This window comes from Erpetoichthys calabaricus, chromosome 1 (assembly GCF_900747795.2).
Source record: "Erpetoichthys calabaricus chromosome 1, fErpCal1.3, whole genome shotgun sequence".
Taxonomy (NCBI): domain Eukaryota; kingdom Metazoa; phylum Chordata; class Cladistia; order Polypteriformes; family Polypteridae; genus Erpetoichthys; species Erpetoichthys calabaricus.
Genome location: NC_041394.2, coordinates 190285070 through 190302925, shown reverse-complemented (window position 1 = coordinate 190302925; position 17856 = coordinate 190285070). Strand labels below are relative to the sequence as shown.

The window sequence follows — 17856 nt, the reverse complement described above, 5'->3', positions numbered from 1 at the left end:
CTTTCAGTACTCAGTCCTGGGCAGTAAATATGTAGTTTGCAGTTTTTACCCACATATGTATGTATGGGGGGGCTTTCTTTCCACATGAGAGTTCCAAATTCAGTCAACCTTTTGTCCAGTACTGTTCCAGTAGCAACTGTCTTCCCACAACTCTGAAGTTGACTAAATTAGTGTCTATAGAATTTAGATCTGTATGTGCACAATCATTTAAGTAAAGCATTCTAAACAGTTTTCTCATTGCTCTTGTTAGGATGAAAAAACAAAAAGTTCATTCATTGACATCGAAAGAGTTGGAAGAAGCATTTCTTGGAGAGAACATGGGTGAAATTGAAGTGTCAAAAGGACATCGGCAGTACATCATCAGCTTTAAAGGTACTTTTTTAAATAAATGGCTCAAAGACCGAAGAAATTAGCTAACACTTATAACCCTTGGTCTCTTTCCTAGTAATGACATTGGTAAACTGCTTGTTATATTTACTGTAGAAGAAAAATAATGACACTTCCTGTTGCTTTGAAACTTTATGAAAGAAACAAGTGAGTTGTGCTTGAAAGTTTGATTTACAGTTTCAAAGAGTTAGAACAGTGCTAGAAGGGTTTCCACTTGATGTGTGCATGATATAAGAGAACAATATGAAGTAAGATAATACAGCACTCAACGAAAATTAGCTGTGTAATATAGCTATTGGATAGAAAGTTGCATATGGCTTTTTGACATATGGCCTTGTATTGATACTTTGAAATTAATAAAATCTTAAAAGAATTAAAGCAAAAGTTCTGAACTTGAAATCCTGCTTGGCAATCCAATAAATCTTTATTTGGAATTACTGGTACTAAAATATCTCCAGTGTACAGTCTCATTAACACTAGAATTACCAGAGTCTACGAAAAAACTCGTAGATCCGGCCCACCTTAAAAACGTTCTCACCTCTCTTTTGTCTTCTAAATGTGCAGATTAAGACGAGCAGCAAGTAGCCGGCTATTCCATCCCCCACCGTTGCAGAACGTTCACTAAGTTTTCCCAGCTCATGCCTTGTTTGATTATAATTATCTGGGAGTGAGTAAACTGCTGGAGTTTTAGAATGAAATAATAGATCGTTATTTGGAATACACGCATTTCATGTGTGTTCCGTTTCTACAGTAATCTGTGTAAACACATTGCTAAAACAGAAACATTTTCATATTTTAGTAATAAATGTTACAAAATGTAGGCATAAACTATAGAATATGTGAAGCCTGAAGTCCAAACATCAAATAAACACTTTCACAAAAGGTTCAAAGATGATACAACAGCTTCCGTGGCTTAACGCTACGGTTTGCTGACTTGGAGCACAGCTGCCCTACCGTACAACAGAGACGTGAGTTTGATTCTCAGCTTTGAAGAAAGTGTTTTTTTTTCCTCAAACGGACATTAAATTTATAAATTGGTATGCACTGTAAATCGTTAACTTTAAAATGTCAATCGCGGTTATTTCTGTTGATTAATTCATGCTTTTTTACTTAGAGTCAGAACAGGAGCTTTTTCAGCTTATTCAGCTTCTGATCTGACTCAAACAGCGCCAGTATAACTTCACATCCGATCTGACGCTGTTCGTTTTCAAATAATATTGCATTACTTCGACGATGTTTTCTGATTGGTACTATTCGCGTCATAAAATGATTTCTTCAAAACGTCACATATATTTGTCTCTTTCTTTTTTTAAAATGTGCGTTGTAGCACTCAGCAACTGGCCACCTGCATGTTCTTGCGCACACTGAATAAGACAGCGGTATATGCAATCATCAGATTCAAATGTTAACAGTTATATAGCACGGAATGGAAATCAGCAGTTCTTAGCATTCCACCACGCAAGCTGTCATATCAACCGCCTACTGTAACTTGCTTTCTGTTTTTCTTCGGTTATAGTCTTGAATAAAAGTGCACTTGTTTTGTTATACTTTTACATCAACATATGTTCCTGTGTTTGAGCGACATGGGCATACTCAAAAAATACACGTGTAATGCCACGAAAAGTGCATGCAGACACTTCAGTTCGCAAGCATTGGTACGACAATGCAGCCACAAGTACACTGCAGAGCTTTAGCGCGTCTTTATGTGAAAACAGCAGTATCAGATGGGGAGTGTCTGATGATTGCATATAGCGCTGAAGTTACTGCTCTTTACTATGCTTTCCTCTGCATGACTTGGAGTACAAAAGAAACAGCATACAGCAACACATGGGGACTGGCAATACTGGGGGAAAAAAACACGTCGTCATATGTATCGTGATATACTGCAGAACTATAGCGCGTCTTTATGTGAAAACAGCAGTGTCAGATGGGGTAGGAAAGGATCCTGAACGCGACTGAGACAATGAAAAGTGAATTAAAAAAAAAATAAACCTAACCTTTACAAATGTCATAAATTACACCGGCTGTTATAGACTGAAATCAAATGTATCTTTTTATTCTAAAATAGTGAAAATAAGAACACTTCTCAAAAGGGAGTTGTGCAGGATCGAACTCACGACCTTCTGATTCCCAGTCAGCGACTGATACTGTTGCGCCACGGAAGCAATGATAGTTAACGCGTGTCAATGTCACATACTAAGGCGGCTTTTTTTGGCGGTGGCTTTTTTTTTGTACCTTTTGTGAAAGTGTTTCTTTGATATTTGGACTTCAGGCTTCATACATTATATAGTTTATGCCTACATTTTGTCATTTGCTACTAGAATATATAAAACGTTTCTGTTTTAACAATGTGTTTACACAGATTACTGTAGAAATGCAACACATATGAAATGCGTGTGTTCCAAATAACAATCTATTATTTCTACTCTAAAACTCCACTTCACTCCCAGATAATCAATCAAGGCATGAGCTGGGAAAAGCTTGTTTACGTTCTAAGTCGTTGGGGGGATGGAATAGCCGGCTGCTGGCAGCTTGTCTTTATCAGTACATTTAGATGACAAAAGATGCTGGCGGAGAGGTGAGAACGGTTTTAAGAAGCAATTTAAGGTGGGCCGGATCTACAAGTTTTTTTGTAGGCTCTGGTAATTCTACTGTTGATAACCCTCTTCTCTTTTAATGCACAAAAGCAGACCATGAAAGGATTTTGCATGTTGTCTGCTTATTTCTACCGTTGTTTTCATTACTGCTGGTGATGTCATTAATTAGTACTCTGTAAATAAAACTGGAGGTAGTGCTACAGTCCGCACTTGGCAACTGGATTACAGGTTTAGGTCTTCTATACATGTACTAATCAACCTGCAACATGTCATCACTCTCCAGCTCCATGATTAGTAAGTACTACCTTACCTCAAAACTTCTGTCTTGCTTATCTAAAACACCTTTGACTTTAAAGAGTGAATCCAGATGTTAACTTTGAACTGTTTGTTTTTTTTTTTTTTGTCTACAAATTCATAGTTAGTTGGGAGTAGAAAATGTGTTAAAGCTAATTTGTGTATTAGAACCAATAATTTGTAAATGAGTACTGTAAAATACTTGCAGTCACTTGGTGCAGTTATTCCTAGAGGTATTTGCTAGTTTCATTCATTTTGTGATGACATAGTGGAAAATTCATATCCTATAATGGATATTCATTGTTCTTGCAAGTATTTTCTTTTGTTATTTGCAGTTTTCCATTTATAGTAATTTGTCCATGACATTATTACAAAGTTACATAATGCTTTGCTTGCAGCCTCCCTCACATGTTACAGCATGTCTATTTATTATTAATCACAACGTCTTTTTTGCTGTTAAGTCTTTAGTACTGCTATTTAAAGCAATGTAATAACAATTACTGTAAGATACTGAAATTTTCCTGACATACTGTAAATGATCCCTTTGAGTTTGACTTTATATTCACTCAGATAGCAGCTTTTGGTATGAAAGATGCTTGCTAGCATATTGTCCAAATCAGCCTGTGTTGTGCTGATCCCACTGAGCAGTCAGTACAGGTACTTCATAACATATTTACCATTAACTAATTTTTATAATATCAGTGCCTTTTATTTTTTAAGTGAAACATGATAACTGCTATTAAATCAAAATCAACTTTGAAATGATTTGAAATTGAATGAAATCACAGAAGAAGAAACATTAGATGCTTTGGTTTTCTCCCAATTCGCCAGAGATTTGTGTGTTAGATTGGCTTGTGGTACGATAGAGTGCAAGTGCATGTGTGTGCCCTGCAACAGGTTGGTGCCTCCATAAAAAGGGAGAACTTAAGCACTAGTTTTGATGTTTTATTACCTAATATTTAATATGTGTACAGACCGATATCTAATTGTGTAACTCTGTGATACAATACTTGGAAAAAGTTGCATGGCCATCCTTTAACTAGTGGATTTCTTCTTCTAAATGACTTGATCAGAAATGATACCTATGATTCTGCTTACTGAAACCTCAATAAAGGTTGGTGGCTATATACACCTGACTCCATTGACCCCTACTGGTTATAAAAATCATCTAAAACTCCAGCTGAGAGGAAGGTGTGATGACTTTACTGTTGTATGCTGTAGTAGCTTCTAAATGTATTTAAATCATGGGGCTGTAAAGGCTAAAGGTCGTTGCCTTCAGCATCTTTATAAGGAAACTGGCTTCACTGTTAACACATTAGCTTATGTCAACCATTATTTGATAGTAAAATAATTTTCCAAATACTGTTATGCCACCATAAATTATTTCTGCCAAACATCTGTTACTGCCAGCTCTTTAATCTGTCATTCTCTACCCAAAAAGCATTCTTTGTACTAATTTGTTATAAAACACTATGTCTTTTAGGGTATATTCAAATTACCAGTTTTTTTTTTTTTGGTTCTGTTTTTCAGATATGTATCAACGAAACCCAAAATATAACACAAAGCGAAAAGTGCAACGGAGGCCAAGATTTACTTCAGAGCAGGATGTGGAAAGCAGGATAACAATGTATATGAAATATTTATGTTTATTCTGTATAGAAAACACTTATTCACAATACATTATATGTAGTAGTATTGTAGCATGTCACAGTAAGCTCCATGTTTTTATTTTTATTTTTTTTCTGTAGAAAAATTACTTGAGGGGTTAATTAGTCACATAAACCTGGATAATACAAATAATTATTAGTATTTTTCTTTCCTCTGTAACCTGTCTAAAATTAATTAAGCTGAGGCACGTGCATTGACTTGAAGAGTCAGTCTATTCTAGTACACTGTGTAAGGTACTGTAATTTGTGAGAGGAAAACAACCTAATTAATGGCATTTTTACTCAGGATTGCTGCCCGACTTTCATTCCCAGCCTGGTAAATGTCTGTGTGTTGTTTTCACATTCTCTTTGTGTTGTGGATTTTCTCTGTGTACTGTACTTTCTTGTCATGTTGCAAACAATTATGTTGCATGACTCTAAACTGATGCAGTGTGTGACTGAGAGTGCCCTGCAGTCAAGTGAGGCCTCATCCAGAGTCATTTCTTGATTTGCTCCTTTCTTGCATCCTCTGATGGTATAAGTCAGTTGAGATAATGGATATGGTTATAAATCATATTTAATTAATACAAATTATTAACACCTCAGGCCACCAATATATATATTTTTTTCTATTAAATGTTACACAAAGAAATAATGCCACCTGAATACAGAGACCACATACTGTTCAGCAAAGCAGACACTCTTTTGCTCTTCAGTAAAATCCAGAGCAAAAAATGTGAAAGTAGTTAGATAAAAGGAATATTTAATTTGTTAAGATGGCTTCAGATATAAAGGATTAAAAAGTCACTTGTCCCAGTTTGTGTACTTTCTTTAGAATTAACATAAAATCACACTCTGAGGACACCATCTCTTATATATATTTCTCTTCTGGTTCATCCTGCTTCCACTTCAAAACCGGTCCCGCCCACACGGCATTTCTCAATTCCTATTTGTCGTCTTCCTTGTCATGCACTATAATGGCCTTCTGAGTGTAATACAGCCAACAAGTACTCGAGGTGCTGCCACAATGGTAAAGTAGCTTTACCACCCTTGCGGGAGCCACCTGAGTCTTTACAACAGCTTCTTACACAGCAAATATCAGAAACTAAAAATTATCGTGAACACATTCGAGAATACGTCTCTTCTCTAGTGGTTGCTTCCATGGGTGCACAGATAACTCAACCTCCTGGCCACGGACCATACTGTTTTAAAATACACGGGCAAATTTATCACTAAGTCTCTCCACTATACGCTAACACTTCTACCTCTCCAGGATATGGACAGTTGTATGTTTTTGACACAGCGCAAGTTACTGCAGTATGCTTACAAAATAAAGCAAATTCTGCATGCAGCGAAAATGTACTTCTCCAGCTAGATTCCATGCTCAGAACCATCAACCCCTTTGCTAACTCATACAAACACATGCATGAAATCGCTCAGTCCAATCCAGCAGCATCTGTACAAATAGTTTTCAAGGAAAACCCTGGGCAGGATTTACGATGATACAGTGCCCCGACATGTCACACCGATGTTGCAGCGATTTTCATCGGAGAAGATGTCGAAAATCCTGCCGAAAGGGACATTTGCATCTATCCCATAGGCAACTCCTGTAAACAAATTTCCACGCTCAATATGAATTGCGATCCTATGGTTTACCCACTTTTATTGACTGGCACAAAGATTTACAATATGTTCCCGATAAAAGAACCGCCAAGCGAATAAGGCTTACTCAATGCCAATTTTACAGATTAGCAATGAGGAATACATTTAGTATTTTGCACTCCAGCGGCAAACTATTCCAACAGTACGTCGTAGATGCGTATGTTAAAACAGAGGGCACGCGTCTCAACTATCTCAGATTACATCAACAAGATCTGCGCGTGGAACAATACAATGTTTGAATACAGACGCACTGCAAGCAAACGCTGAAAATAACAACGTACGTGTAGGCAAAATGATCATATTACCGTCCACATTTCCAGGAAGTCCAAGATACATGCAACAAAACTATCAGGATGCCATGGCCATAATACGTAAATTCGGAAAGCCTGATTTATTTATCACTTTCACATGTAATCCTTCTTGGCCGGAAATTCTATATGCACACTGCGTCTTTCAAGAAGTATTTATTTCTTCTTGATTTCTGAATTCCTTTCTCACCATTTTCCGTTCCTATTCTTACACCGCTGTATGCTACAGCGGGCGTCAGCTAGTATATACTAAAGACAGTATCAACCAAATAGCCTGGAACATTGCCATACAATAAAATGTAAGGTAAAAAAAAAATTACAGTCTGGGATTTAAATCGTCATAACTCTGGAGCCTCCTTAACAGCACAGTTATTTTTAGCAGTGGTGTCAGGTGGAATTAAAATTGTGGCCAGGCTACAAATACATGCTGATGTTTTTATGTTATTTCACATGCACCCATTTCTAAACTCATACTTCAAATACAGGATTGTTTAGATAATAATAATAATAATAATAAATTTTATTTATATATGAGATCCACTATATTTTGACAGCTTTAAACACAGAAAACCATGAGGAACATTGCCTTAATTGTTAATTTAGGGCATCACTTATTTAAATTCATATTTATTCCCTGAAAATGTTTAAAGACTACTACTCAGACTTCAGCCAGTTATGCTGTGCCATTTGTATTTGTATACTACTATCTCTAATAGGCTTGCTTTGGTCTTAAAGGATAAGTTCTGGATTTTTTAAGTCATAGTTATTTCTCCACAAACATGATATACAGGTAAAATTCTGTTACAACGAAATGCCAGGGACCTAAAAAATATTTCGTAGTAATGAAAATTTCGTTGTAATGAGATTCTGTATTTGTTGCTATAGTGCTTTCTTTAACTTGCATCCAGGCGTTTGCAATCATTTCAATAGCTTCTTTCACGTTAATTTTCTCCTGTCTATATGTTAAGCTGACGAGAATTTTTCTCAGCATTTCCTTGCCATAATACACTTTCGGAGTGTGAATTATGCCCAAATCCAATGGCTGAGGCACTGCTGTACAATTGGGTGGGAGGAATTCAACGCGAACATTGTCTAAATGTGGAAGCATCTTGTGGGCAGCACAGTTATCAATCAGACACCGAATCATCCTTTTCTTCTTCATTTTATGAGGTTTCTTAACTCTTTTGGGATCTCCGCAGGGCAACAGCAGGCTCACAGCGCCACAGAAACAAATCATAAAAGAGCATGATCGCGCTATAAGTCCCTGTCTTGCACCCCAAAACACAATGCTGAGTCTCAATACTTTAGCAAAACCAATACGAGTAGTATGTATACGCTTTGACTGCTGAGCATCATGTGATCACAACTGAGCTGATGGTTCTTCTCTCTCTCTGTCGCTGTGGGATTGTGGGCAATCGTCTCCTATTCTCTGTCTGAGTCGGCGTGCCTCACTCATATAGTCAACATCCGTATGAGCGTATACTGTTTACTACAGCATTGTGACTGTGTGTTTGTGTGTGTGTGTGTGCTGTGACGTGCGAGTCCCCCGTCTTGCACCCCAAAACACGAAGCTGAGTCTCAGTACTTTAGCAACACCAGCTTTATTCAGCTGGAAACAGGAACAGTACAGTTATTTATTGTAGCGGGATCTGCCACTCTCCTGTACACAAACACAGCAGTCAGACAGGGTCATGGCCAGGTTATTGGCCAAGTAATACTGTTCCCTGCATTTACAATGTTCCTTGCATCACCCATCGAGATATTTTCTGTTGCTCCAGCAACAGATAAACAGTCTTCCACAGACGCGGTGATTGCACTTCGGGACGCTCTTCGGCGTGTTGTCCAATTGGGGGAGGTCCCAGGAGAGTTTAGAAACCTCACATTTTCGTGAATGAGTGCCACATTAATAGGAATGTTTCTTGAATAAGCATCACTTAACTACATAAAAACGGCTTTTTCAACGTCTTCAAATGCAGCAGTTTGCATACATTTGCAACCCGAGAAAGTTGACAGTGTTGATGGCGAAACTCCGAATTCACCGGCAATGTCTTTTTTCTTTTTGCTGCAATTGAGAACTGCAAAACTTAACATTGTTTTTCTAATATGAACTGTTATTGTTTTTTCATGTCTGCCATTTCTAGAGGAGGGTGACATTGCGTTAAATTCCAATGGATGTTTTTCAAAAAACAGCAAAAAAAAACAATAGAGGAAAGTTCGAAGAAAGAATTTTTTTTTTAACAGTGTTTCTGTTTGGGGATCATTGTTCACAAACTGACCTACAACCACAGAACTAACCGCTCTGTGGATGATTTATTCAGGCATCCTCACAGGTGGTGCAGTGGTAGTGCTGCTGCTTTGCAGTAAGGAGACTGTGGAAGATTGTGGGTTCGCTTCCCGGTTCCTCCCTGTGTGGATAGCGCTTTGAGTACTGAGAGAAGCACTATATAAATGTAATGTATTATTATTATTGTTGTTATTATTATTTCAAGGTCTTTTGGGCACTTCATTGTAATTGTAAGTATCTGCTGAATGTATTTTGTAGTAATGAGATTTCTATAGACTCGTGTCATATGGGGAAACTGTCGGGACCATAAAAATACTTTGTTGTGAAGATATTCGTTGTAACGGAATTTTACCTGTATATGCATTTACCAGACAAAATTATGATCCAGAGTCCAGCGTTTTCTATAAATTTTAAAAAATGTCTTGCCTGCCCTAGCACTTCACAATGTAGACAACAGGACATAAAGCACCCCTGGAAAATGAAAGCCTAAAACGTACCAAATACCAAACTTTAAGGAGTGTCTGTGACATTGTGTACAAAGGTAACTAGGCAACAATTCATGTTTTGCTCCATTTCTACTCATTCTGGCAATTTATGTTTCAAATTGCCTCTTTTGGCCAACTACCGTGTTATGTATGCCCCCATATATAACATATATTATATGCAGTACTCATTTCATCATACATTTCCTCAAAGGCTTTGTGATCCGTAAGAAAAATTTCCACCTAAGCACAGTTTGTTGGAAAGATCATAAAATGAATTTGTTAAATTTCATTGAATAATTGCCTTCACTTGATAACAGTCATTGTATTGTTTGCTTACCCTCAGTTGGTTGACTGAATTCTGTTGAGTAACATTACATCAATTGGCTTTGCATTCAAAATTGTAAAAAGAGACACACAAAAATCAGATTGCCCTGTGGTATTGTGCATACTTAGATCAGCATGACTGTGATGGAGGTAACATTTGTGTAACATTGGCTCAGTAGCAGCAGAAGATGATCACAAAGTGCATAGTTCACCACTCGCATGCATCACATGTGTTTACAACACTGTTAGTTAAACGGTAAAGGTTTTGTTGCATTCTGTAAAGCAATTCTTAACTGCAGTCTTTCAGGCTTTTGCGATAATACAACATTGGCACAAAAGCAAATGGATTGATAGTGAATGTGGCCTTAATATTTGTGGTGTCAGCAATTAAATGTTAATTACTCTTATGTGTGATGTACTTGGACTCTCTTACACTACTGTTATTGAAACCTCGATTTCCCTTTGTGAAGAATACTTATATATTTAACACAAGTGGCTAAAGATACTTTTGCTAACCTGCTATTTTTACTGCTGCTTTGAATATAATTTTTTATTCTGTGATTAAAACTGCGCAGCACACTGTGTGGCATTTACGTGTTCTCCCCATGTCTGCTTTCATTTTCTACTCCAGTTTTCCATCCACACTGTCAAAGACATTCATTTTAGAGACAATAAGGGGCCCCACCAGGGACTGGTGCTCCATTCAGGTTTGGTACTACCAGGATATGGCTCTAGCCGTTTGACTGTGTGGCGGATTTCAGAATGCTGTTTTAATTAAACTTAATTTTTTTTTTTTTTTTTTTTACCATTTGGAATTATATTCAAAGCACATGATTAGATATGGAGGGTTAATTTTAAAATCTGCTTGCATACAGTGACTTAATATATTTATTGTGTGTCTTTTTAAGTAAAAGCAACTCAGTGATTCATAGCTCAACATCAACCATCATTCCAGACCACTGGGATAAGGAATCTCTACCTGAAAGTGGATACAAGGTAATAATCCGTTTCATTCCATTGAAGTAAATAGTCTTTTGGTCAAAGTTAATGTTGTTTAATTGATTTGCGATTTTTCTTGTATTTTTGTCATTTTTAAATAATGTTTTAATTGGTACAATCACTTACACACCAAAAAGACCATCTAAGATGCATTTTAGTGCAACCCCGAACTTTTGCACTTAACATTTGTATGTGTAAACATTGACAGCTTATACATTTTAATTTAGTAAGCCTTCTTTTTGGCTATACAAAATAATTTTTTAACAGTTACAGAAACTTGGCCCGCGTCAGGAAATTTAATCTAAACATTAATTTACATGAAGCATTGATGATCTTGATGGGTGATTAAGTTCTTGTAAAGACTACACCAAACCTAAAGGCATCTTAAATTTAAAATGTAATTTTTTTTGTTACCAGTTTTTTACTGACTAAAATAAAATATCAGTGGAATATTATAATAAACAGAAACAGTGAATATAATTATATTGATGGGATTCATTTTTTTCTTTATTAGTTGTGTTGCACGCTAACTGCTATAAACTGTACATTTGGTGAAGTTTTTAATTGTTATATAAATTATCATAAGTGGCAAGACTCGTGGATACAAACATGTAAACATGACAAAATGTACTTGGTGGTTTTTGCTTTGGTTTTTTTGTGTTTTTGCAGGAAACGCAGTCCCCAAATTATCAGTGGGATGAAACTGAGGAAGGGCAGATTGTGGACACTGGTTCACCAGAACAGTTTCGCACACAGGGTTATTGACTTGATTGTCATCACCTCGTAGGACTTTCAAAATCAGTTTGAATGGAAAAAAATTATACATGTAATCAACAAATAGAAACACTGTGGTCCTCCTTTTTGACCATCCAAGGTTTTATTTTACAAGGAGAGTGTTGGAAGTGTTGTGGTTTATTTTTTTGTCTCCATACTTTTCAGTATAAAAAATGTTCTGCTAGGGCTGATGATTCTCGTCAAAATTTACCAATCTTTGGGCAATGAATTTGGAATGGTCTGTTGTCTTCTCTTGTTACCCTATGCTTTTGACAACACTGGATTTTTGTTAATTTACTTTTGGAGGTTTGTTTTTTTTTTTTACAGTCCTGAAAGTTAATTGTGCCTGGATATGTCTGTTTTACGTTCCTTAATTTCCCATTTTATTGATCTCCTGTGGTCACGTTCAGTTCTACAAAGATCACCTTGGATATATTCCCTTATTACTAAAACTATTTACCTCAAAACGGGAAGTTTTACTGCTACTCATCATGATGTCACTCTACAAGGTTCTGCACCATCTGATGAAACTCCTTTTGTTTCACCTTCAATAATGAAAAGGATTACACCAACGAGAGGTGCTTCAGCATATTGATATATATTTTTTTTGAAGGTTTTTTTTTTTTTTTTTTTACTTTTTTACCTACAGAATAACGTCTTTCTTACTATCAGGACTGTACAATTTAGCTTTAATTTTGCATCAGCTGCCTCAAGACTTATTTCAGTTTATTATTAGAACTAGAATAGATTTTTCCCCTCGCATTTTACTTTGCCAGTTACTGTTTTGATACATCTGATTTAGATATTTTGCAGTTTATTTTTTAGAAGAATATATAAACTGTGCATATATATTTTACCTAAGGATTGTCTGGCTTTGTAACATTTGGCTCCTACTTATTCTCCTGTTTACTTATTATATGGTGCAACAAATAGGCAGATAACCTAAAGCCAAACAAAAAAAAGCGTGAAGAAAATATGGTTTGCAGTTCAGTTTGCACAATAGTTTTAGTTTAGCTGATCAGTATGTTCCGAACACAGTTATAATTTCACTTTTAAGAAAAGGTTGCTCATGATTTTTGTGTGAAATGTATTGTAAATGGCTGCCGATGTCATCTAAGTATTTTAACTGTAGAGAATGGATCATTAGTTCTGGCATTGGATAGAAGAAAGTGAAAGACTACAAATTAAATTTTGCTGAAATAAACTGTAAGTAAGTTAAACTGTCCTATTAGGCTGATGTTAAACCTACAGTTTACATGTGCAGCCTGTAGTGTTTTTATGTCTTTAATGTTATTGTAAGGAAAATGCTATTTTGTTTAAGTATAGTTTTAAAAATCAGTAGTGTTTTTTGTTTGTAAATATTATCATTAATGTATAAATGATTGCGATGACTTCCATTATTTTGTTAAAGTCTAAAGTAATATTGTTAAATATTAAAGTTTTTTTTTACTGTTGTGTTCAAGTATGAATAAGAAACATGTTACATATTTTACAATATATTGTACATTTCTGCAACATAAAGTGCTGTTTGTGGTTGTGTACTAGTGCGACAACTGTAGCCTATTGAAATAGCACAATAACAAATAAGATTTCTTTGCAAACTCTAATGGTTTGAGGGGTTGATGTTGAAAAAAAATAAGCAAAGAATGTTGATTTCTGAAACAATTTGCAGTAGAAGTATAGTAGGTAAAATGGCAGCACAGTTGAGCCCTCCTGTTTTTGATTCTGTGCTCAAAGTCACATGCATTAAAAATCCAGTCATCAGCTCGAATATCAGCAGGCAGTGAAAATAACACAGTGATGCAATATTTTAGAACACCATGTCATTTAAAAATTTCCTTTACAGCTTTAGAAATTTTGGAAATGCTCCATGAAAGTGCCTTTTGTGAAAGAAGTATGCTTCTTGTTGAAGTTTGCAAGTACTGCTATTGCCATTGGAAGACTGAATAATATATTGCTGTAGATATAAAACTCACATTTAAACACCACTTGAAGTAATATTCTTGAATTTATCATCTCACTGTCAGCTTGCCGTGGTGAAGGTTGCAGTGGCTTGCTGAATTGGAGAACCCTGGCTATTCAGCCATAGCAACAGTCTTGAGTGGTTTCTGGGAGATTCCTGCATTACTGATGCTGCGGCTGGAGTTGTAGATTAAGATGGGTGACAACAGACATTTTAATGGTTTTATTCCAGTCCAAGTGTTGATATTGCTTTACGTTCAGAGTCACCCTTTATTTACAACTTTAATATGTGGTGCTAAGTCTAGCTACAGCAGGCAAGACCATTATCATACTAATATCCCAAATATATTATTAATCTGTTTACCCAGAAATATTGTAGTATTTAAAAAATGATTATGAGGCAAACATGCAGAATGTCAGCTTTTATTTTTGGGGCATTTCTGTTAATACATACTTTTAAATGTTTTAAGAATAATGCCAGTTTTGTATTTCCCAAATTTTCGAACAGGTTTAATTTAAAAAAAGATTTTATACTTGGTTGAACACCTTTCTTGGAATAATGGTACCAAGCCTCTGAAACTGTCAACGTCTTTGTTCTTTTGAGTCGCATTGCCAAGCTATATTTCAGATATATTTTCATAATTTTTTTTGGCTGGTAGTAGGAGTGTTTTTCCATGTTCCAGATGTATTGTAGGGGTGCCCTTATTTTAAGCAAGTAAAGTGCTTGGCCAGATTTAAACTGAACAGAACATTCAAAGACTTTCCATTGTTTTCTCCTGATATATTGCTTGTATAGTATTTAGTGTCATTGGCTTGATGCAAGATGAAGTCTGCAAGCATTGCCTTGTAAACAAAAAGGTTTTTTTAATAAATTAGTTTGATCTTAACGATCACATTGGGATAAGCAAAACATATGTACTACATCAGAATCATATTCCAAACATTGATGTTGAAAATTAAGTTCTATGAAGTCATACTCCACACTCTAAAGACAGTTTGTTTTTATATTCATTAGTTTCATCATCAGCAAGGGTAAGTGAGGAACTTTCGGTGACTTCCGGCTGAAGTAGTGCACTCTGGATTGCCTGCAGTTCACTTCTCTCGCCACACAATCTTACCCCCATTTTGCTTGAGGTTTATCTTTGTCTAGTCTCTCTGTAACACTTTACAGAACTTGCATCTTGAGAAGTAGATACCAAGTGACTTCAATCTGTGGTATTTTCTTTGTGGGAAAGAATCAATTTCTAAAACCACAAAGAATGTTAAATTGTGAAATGATAGATTGGAAACTAAAGGGTAGACATTAGAGATCTGTTAACATTACTTTTTACTAAACCAATCACCAAAGCCTAAACAGAAAGAACACTCCGTGTCAAAAACAAAACTCTCTTATCTCTTATCCTCTCCCTATCTAAACTGGTCTTGAATGTTTTTAGTTTCATTAATCAAAAGACTGAACAAACTACTTAGTGATCCACAATTTTGTGTAGAGAGAATATGGTCTCAAACCACATGATTAGCAACAGTGGTTACTGCCACAAACAATGTGGTGCAAACCATCTCACAAAATTGTAGTGCACATAGTACACAGCAGTGTGCCAAAGCCACAAAAACAACAATGAACATAGATAATTAAAACAACAATGCGTACACATCCGTAAATTGCAGGATACAACTCATAATGGCACCACATGGCCACTTAATATAATGAATTTAACACTGTATAGGGAAGAATAGATGGAACAACTGATTATCATGCACAAGAGAAAGCTTCTCGACTTTAAAGTGCTTCCTACATTTGGCACCATATGCTTTTATTCTCTTCTCCATCATCTTAAATTATGTATATTAACAACCCAGACATAAACTTGGAAATTAGGTAGTGCCAATGCTCCTGTAAGTTTTAGGAGGGTATTTATTTTACCAAGATTAATTATCACAGCTAATTTGAGATGACTGTTAACATCTTGATTGATGTGTTCCATTAGATTGCAAGTATTTAATTTTAATAGATATTTAATTTTTTTTTTCCTGGAACGAGTTGTGAGACAGTGAGATGAAAATGATAAATCCTATTTTTGTAGAACAGTTAGCATATTTTCTGCATCTGAGATATCTGAGATTTCAAAACTCATGCTACTTTAGTAGTATACTGTATACAGTATTACACTAAACAGTTGTAGAAGGTTTGATAAACAAAGCCTACTTTTAACAAACCCTGTTTAATTTTATAATAATATAGCGGGGGTACTTTTTTCTATTTTTTGCTAAACCTCTGGATAGGATGCTGATATTGTTCATTGGGAGATGTGTCTGATGGATGCGGAGTGTATGAAGGTTTTTTTTTTTTATTATTCTTTTTTGCAAAAAAAGTAATTGATGCCTGTTATACAGTAGTGTTTTTAGTAATGTCTTATCTAGCTTCCTAAAACATAGCCAGAATTGATGGTACTAATGCTACAGACGTCTGGACCTGGGACATTCCCTCTTTTATGGAGTTTATGTTATCGTGGATTTCAGAGAGTCTCAATGGTTTATCCAGCTATGCTCAGTGCCTTGAGTTATGAAATTTCACTTTTATACAGAAAACTCTTTTGCATGAGCTTCACTTTTACTATACTCTGATGTATGTAAAGTCTTATAGTATCCCTCAAATATTTTATTTTTTTGTGCATTTTAATCTCTGAGATTGCTTCCCAAACTTTCTTTTTATGCATTTGTTGAGTTAAAATCTTACTTGCCTTTCCTCTGTGTTCATAATGACAATGATGTGACTTAAGAAACAGTTGCTGTGGTTTCTCTGGTGCTGAAAAATGTAAATCACTTTGCAATGACAACCTCTTTAGTAGAGTGCAGTATTGGGCACCATTGCACATGCTTGATTAATTTAGACATGTTAGTCATTAATTCTGATGCCCTTCCAGTTTGTGATTGATTTTTCTCTAAAACATTAAATGAATTGTTCACTCATGTATAATTTAAGAATGTTTCCTAGAATGTCCTTACATACTGTATATCTCTGGATTTATATTAGTGTCTACGAAAATCTCAATATTTTATGAAATATGAATTTAATAAAATCATTAAGTTAGTGTTAATGGGATGAGTTTCCAGTTATAAGTAGAATTTGTGGAAGATGATGATTTGAGTTCCAAAATAAGAGGAGCATTGCCAGAGATAACATTGGCTTTCTAATTGCAAGAGCTGAAACAGTAAGCTATTATCAGGAAAAAAAAAATCTGTTTGTGTGTAACTGTGATGCACTGGTTTATATAAAAAAAGCAGTATTGTTCTGAATATGGATGGAGAAACCTCAATGAGTCCAAAAAGTTATATTCTTTCAGAGTTTAATACACATTATTTTCTGGCATTAATGAGACCTCATATTAGGAATCTATGCAATAAGACTGTGAATTCTTTATTTTGTTGCATGTACAGTATATTAACTAGAATCAACTTACCTTTGCTCCGCTTCCTCATCACCATAATATAGCACCCTTCAGTGTCAGATATTATCTCTATATCTGTATAAAGGGGATGTCACTGAGAACTGAAATTCCCACTCGTCTTGCCGTGGTTAGAACAGAAAGCTTAACTGACCAGTTTTCATTTCAATATAGGTTGGTCTTCTGCAAAAGTACTATATCTCACCTTAAAGAGCTCAGACATGTAAGCATTTTCTGTTGAATTCATTAATTGAGATTTTTAATATTCCAGCTTACAAAACTTGATGAAAGAAATGTTTTGGGCACTTCAGAATCATTTCTAATGATACAACAGGTCAGATGTTTGCAGGGTTTCGTCTGCTGGCCCCTGCCACTAGTAATGTCTGAGAATGACAGTATGGCCGTAAAATCAGATGACTATGAATTGATCGCTCTCCTTCTCACTTTCCCATCCTCTTGACTCCCCAAACAAAGTTTAAATCTAACACTTCCTAGTTTGAAAAAAAAAAACACATGGATTCTGTCCAGCAATAGTAAACTGATAAATAACTGAGATGTCAGTAATTACTAATCACCATAAACACTCGTAATAATACAGAGATCTGGAGTCATATTATACAGATAATTGTCAAACAAAGGAAACTAAAAAGTGTTCTGTCAGTTGAAGTAAACAAGAATCATCTTGTGT

The 17856-nt window shown here is 35.6% G+C and overlaps 1 protein-coding gene across 1 annotated transcript in view; it reads left to right on the top strand.

Annotated features, from left to right (window-relative positions):
- The window catches only part of LOC114658310 (protein mono-ADP-ribosyltransferase PARP12-like), a 69299-nt gene that overhangs the window by 29701 nt on the left and 21742 nt on the right, over window positions 1–17856 (top strand). The window contains exons 8-10 of the mRNA XM_051935322.1: window positions 268–372; window positions 4809–4905; window positions 10896–10983. Of these exons, the coding sequence (XP_051791282.1) occupies window positions 268–372; window positions 4809–4905; window positions 10896–10983 (290 nt within the window). The remainder of the gene's footprint in view (window positions 1–267; window positions 373–4808; window positions 4906–10895; window positions 10984–17856) is intronic.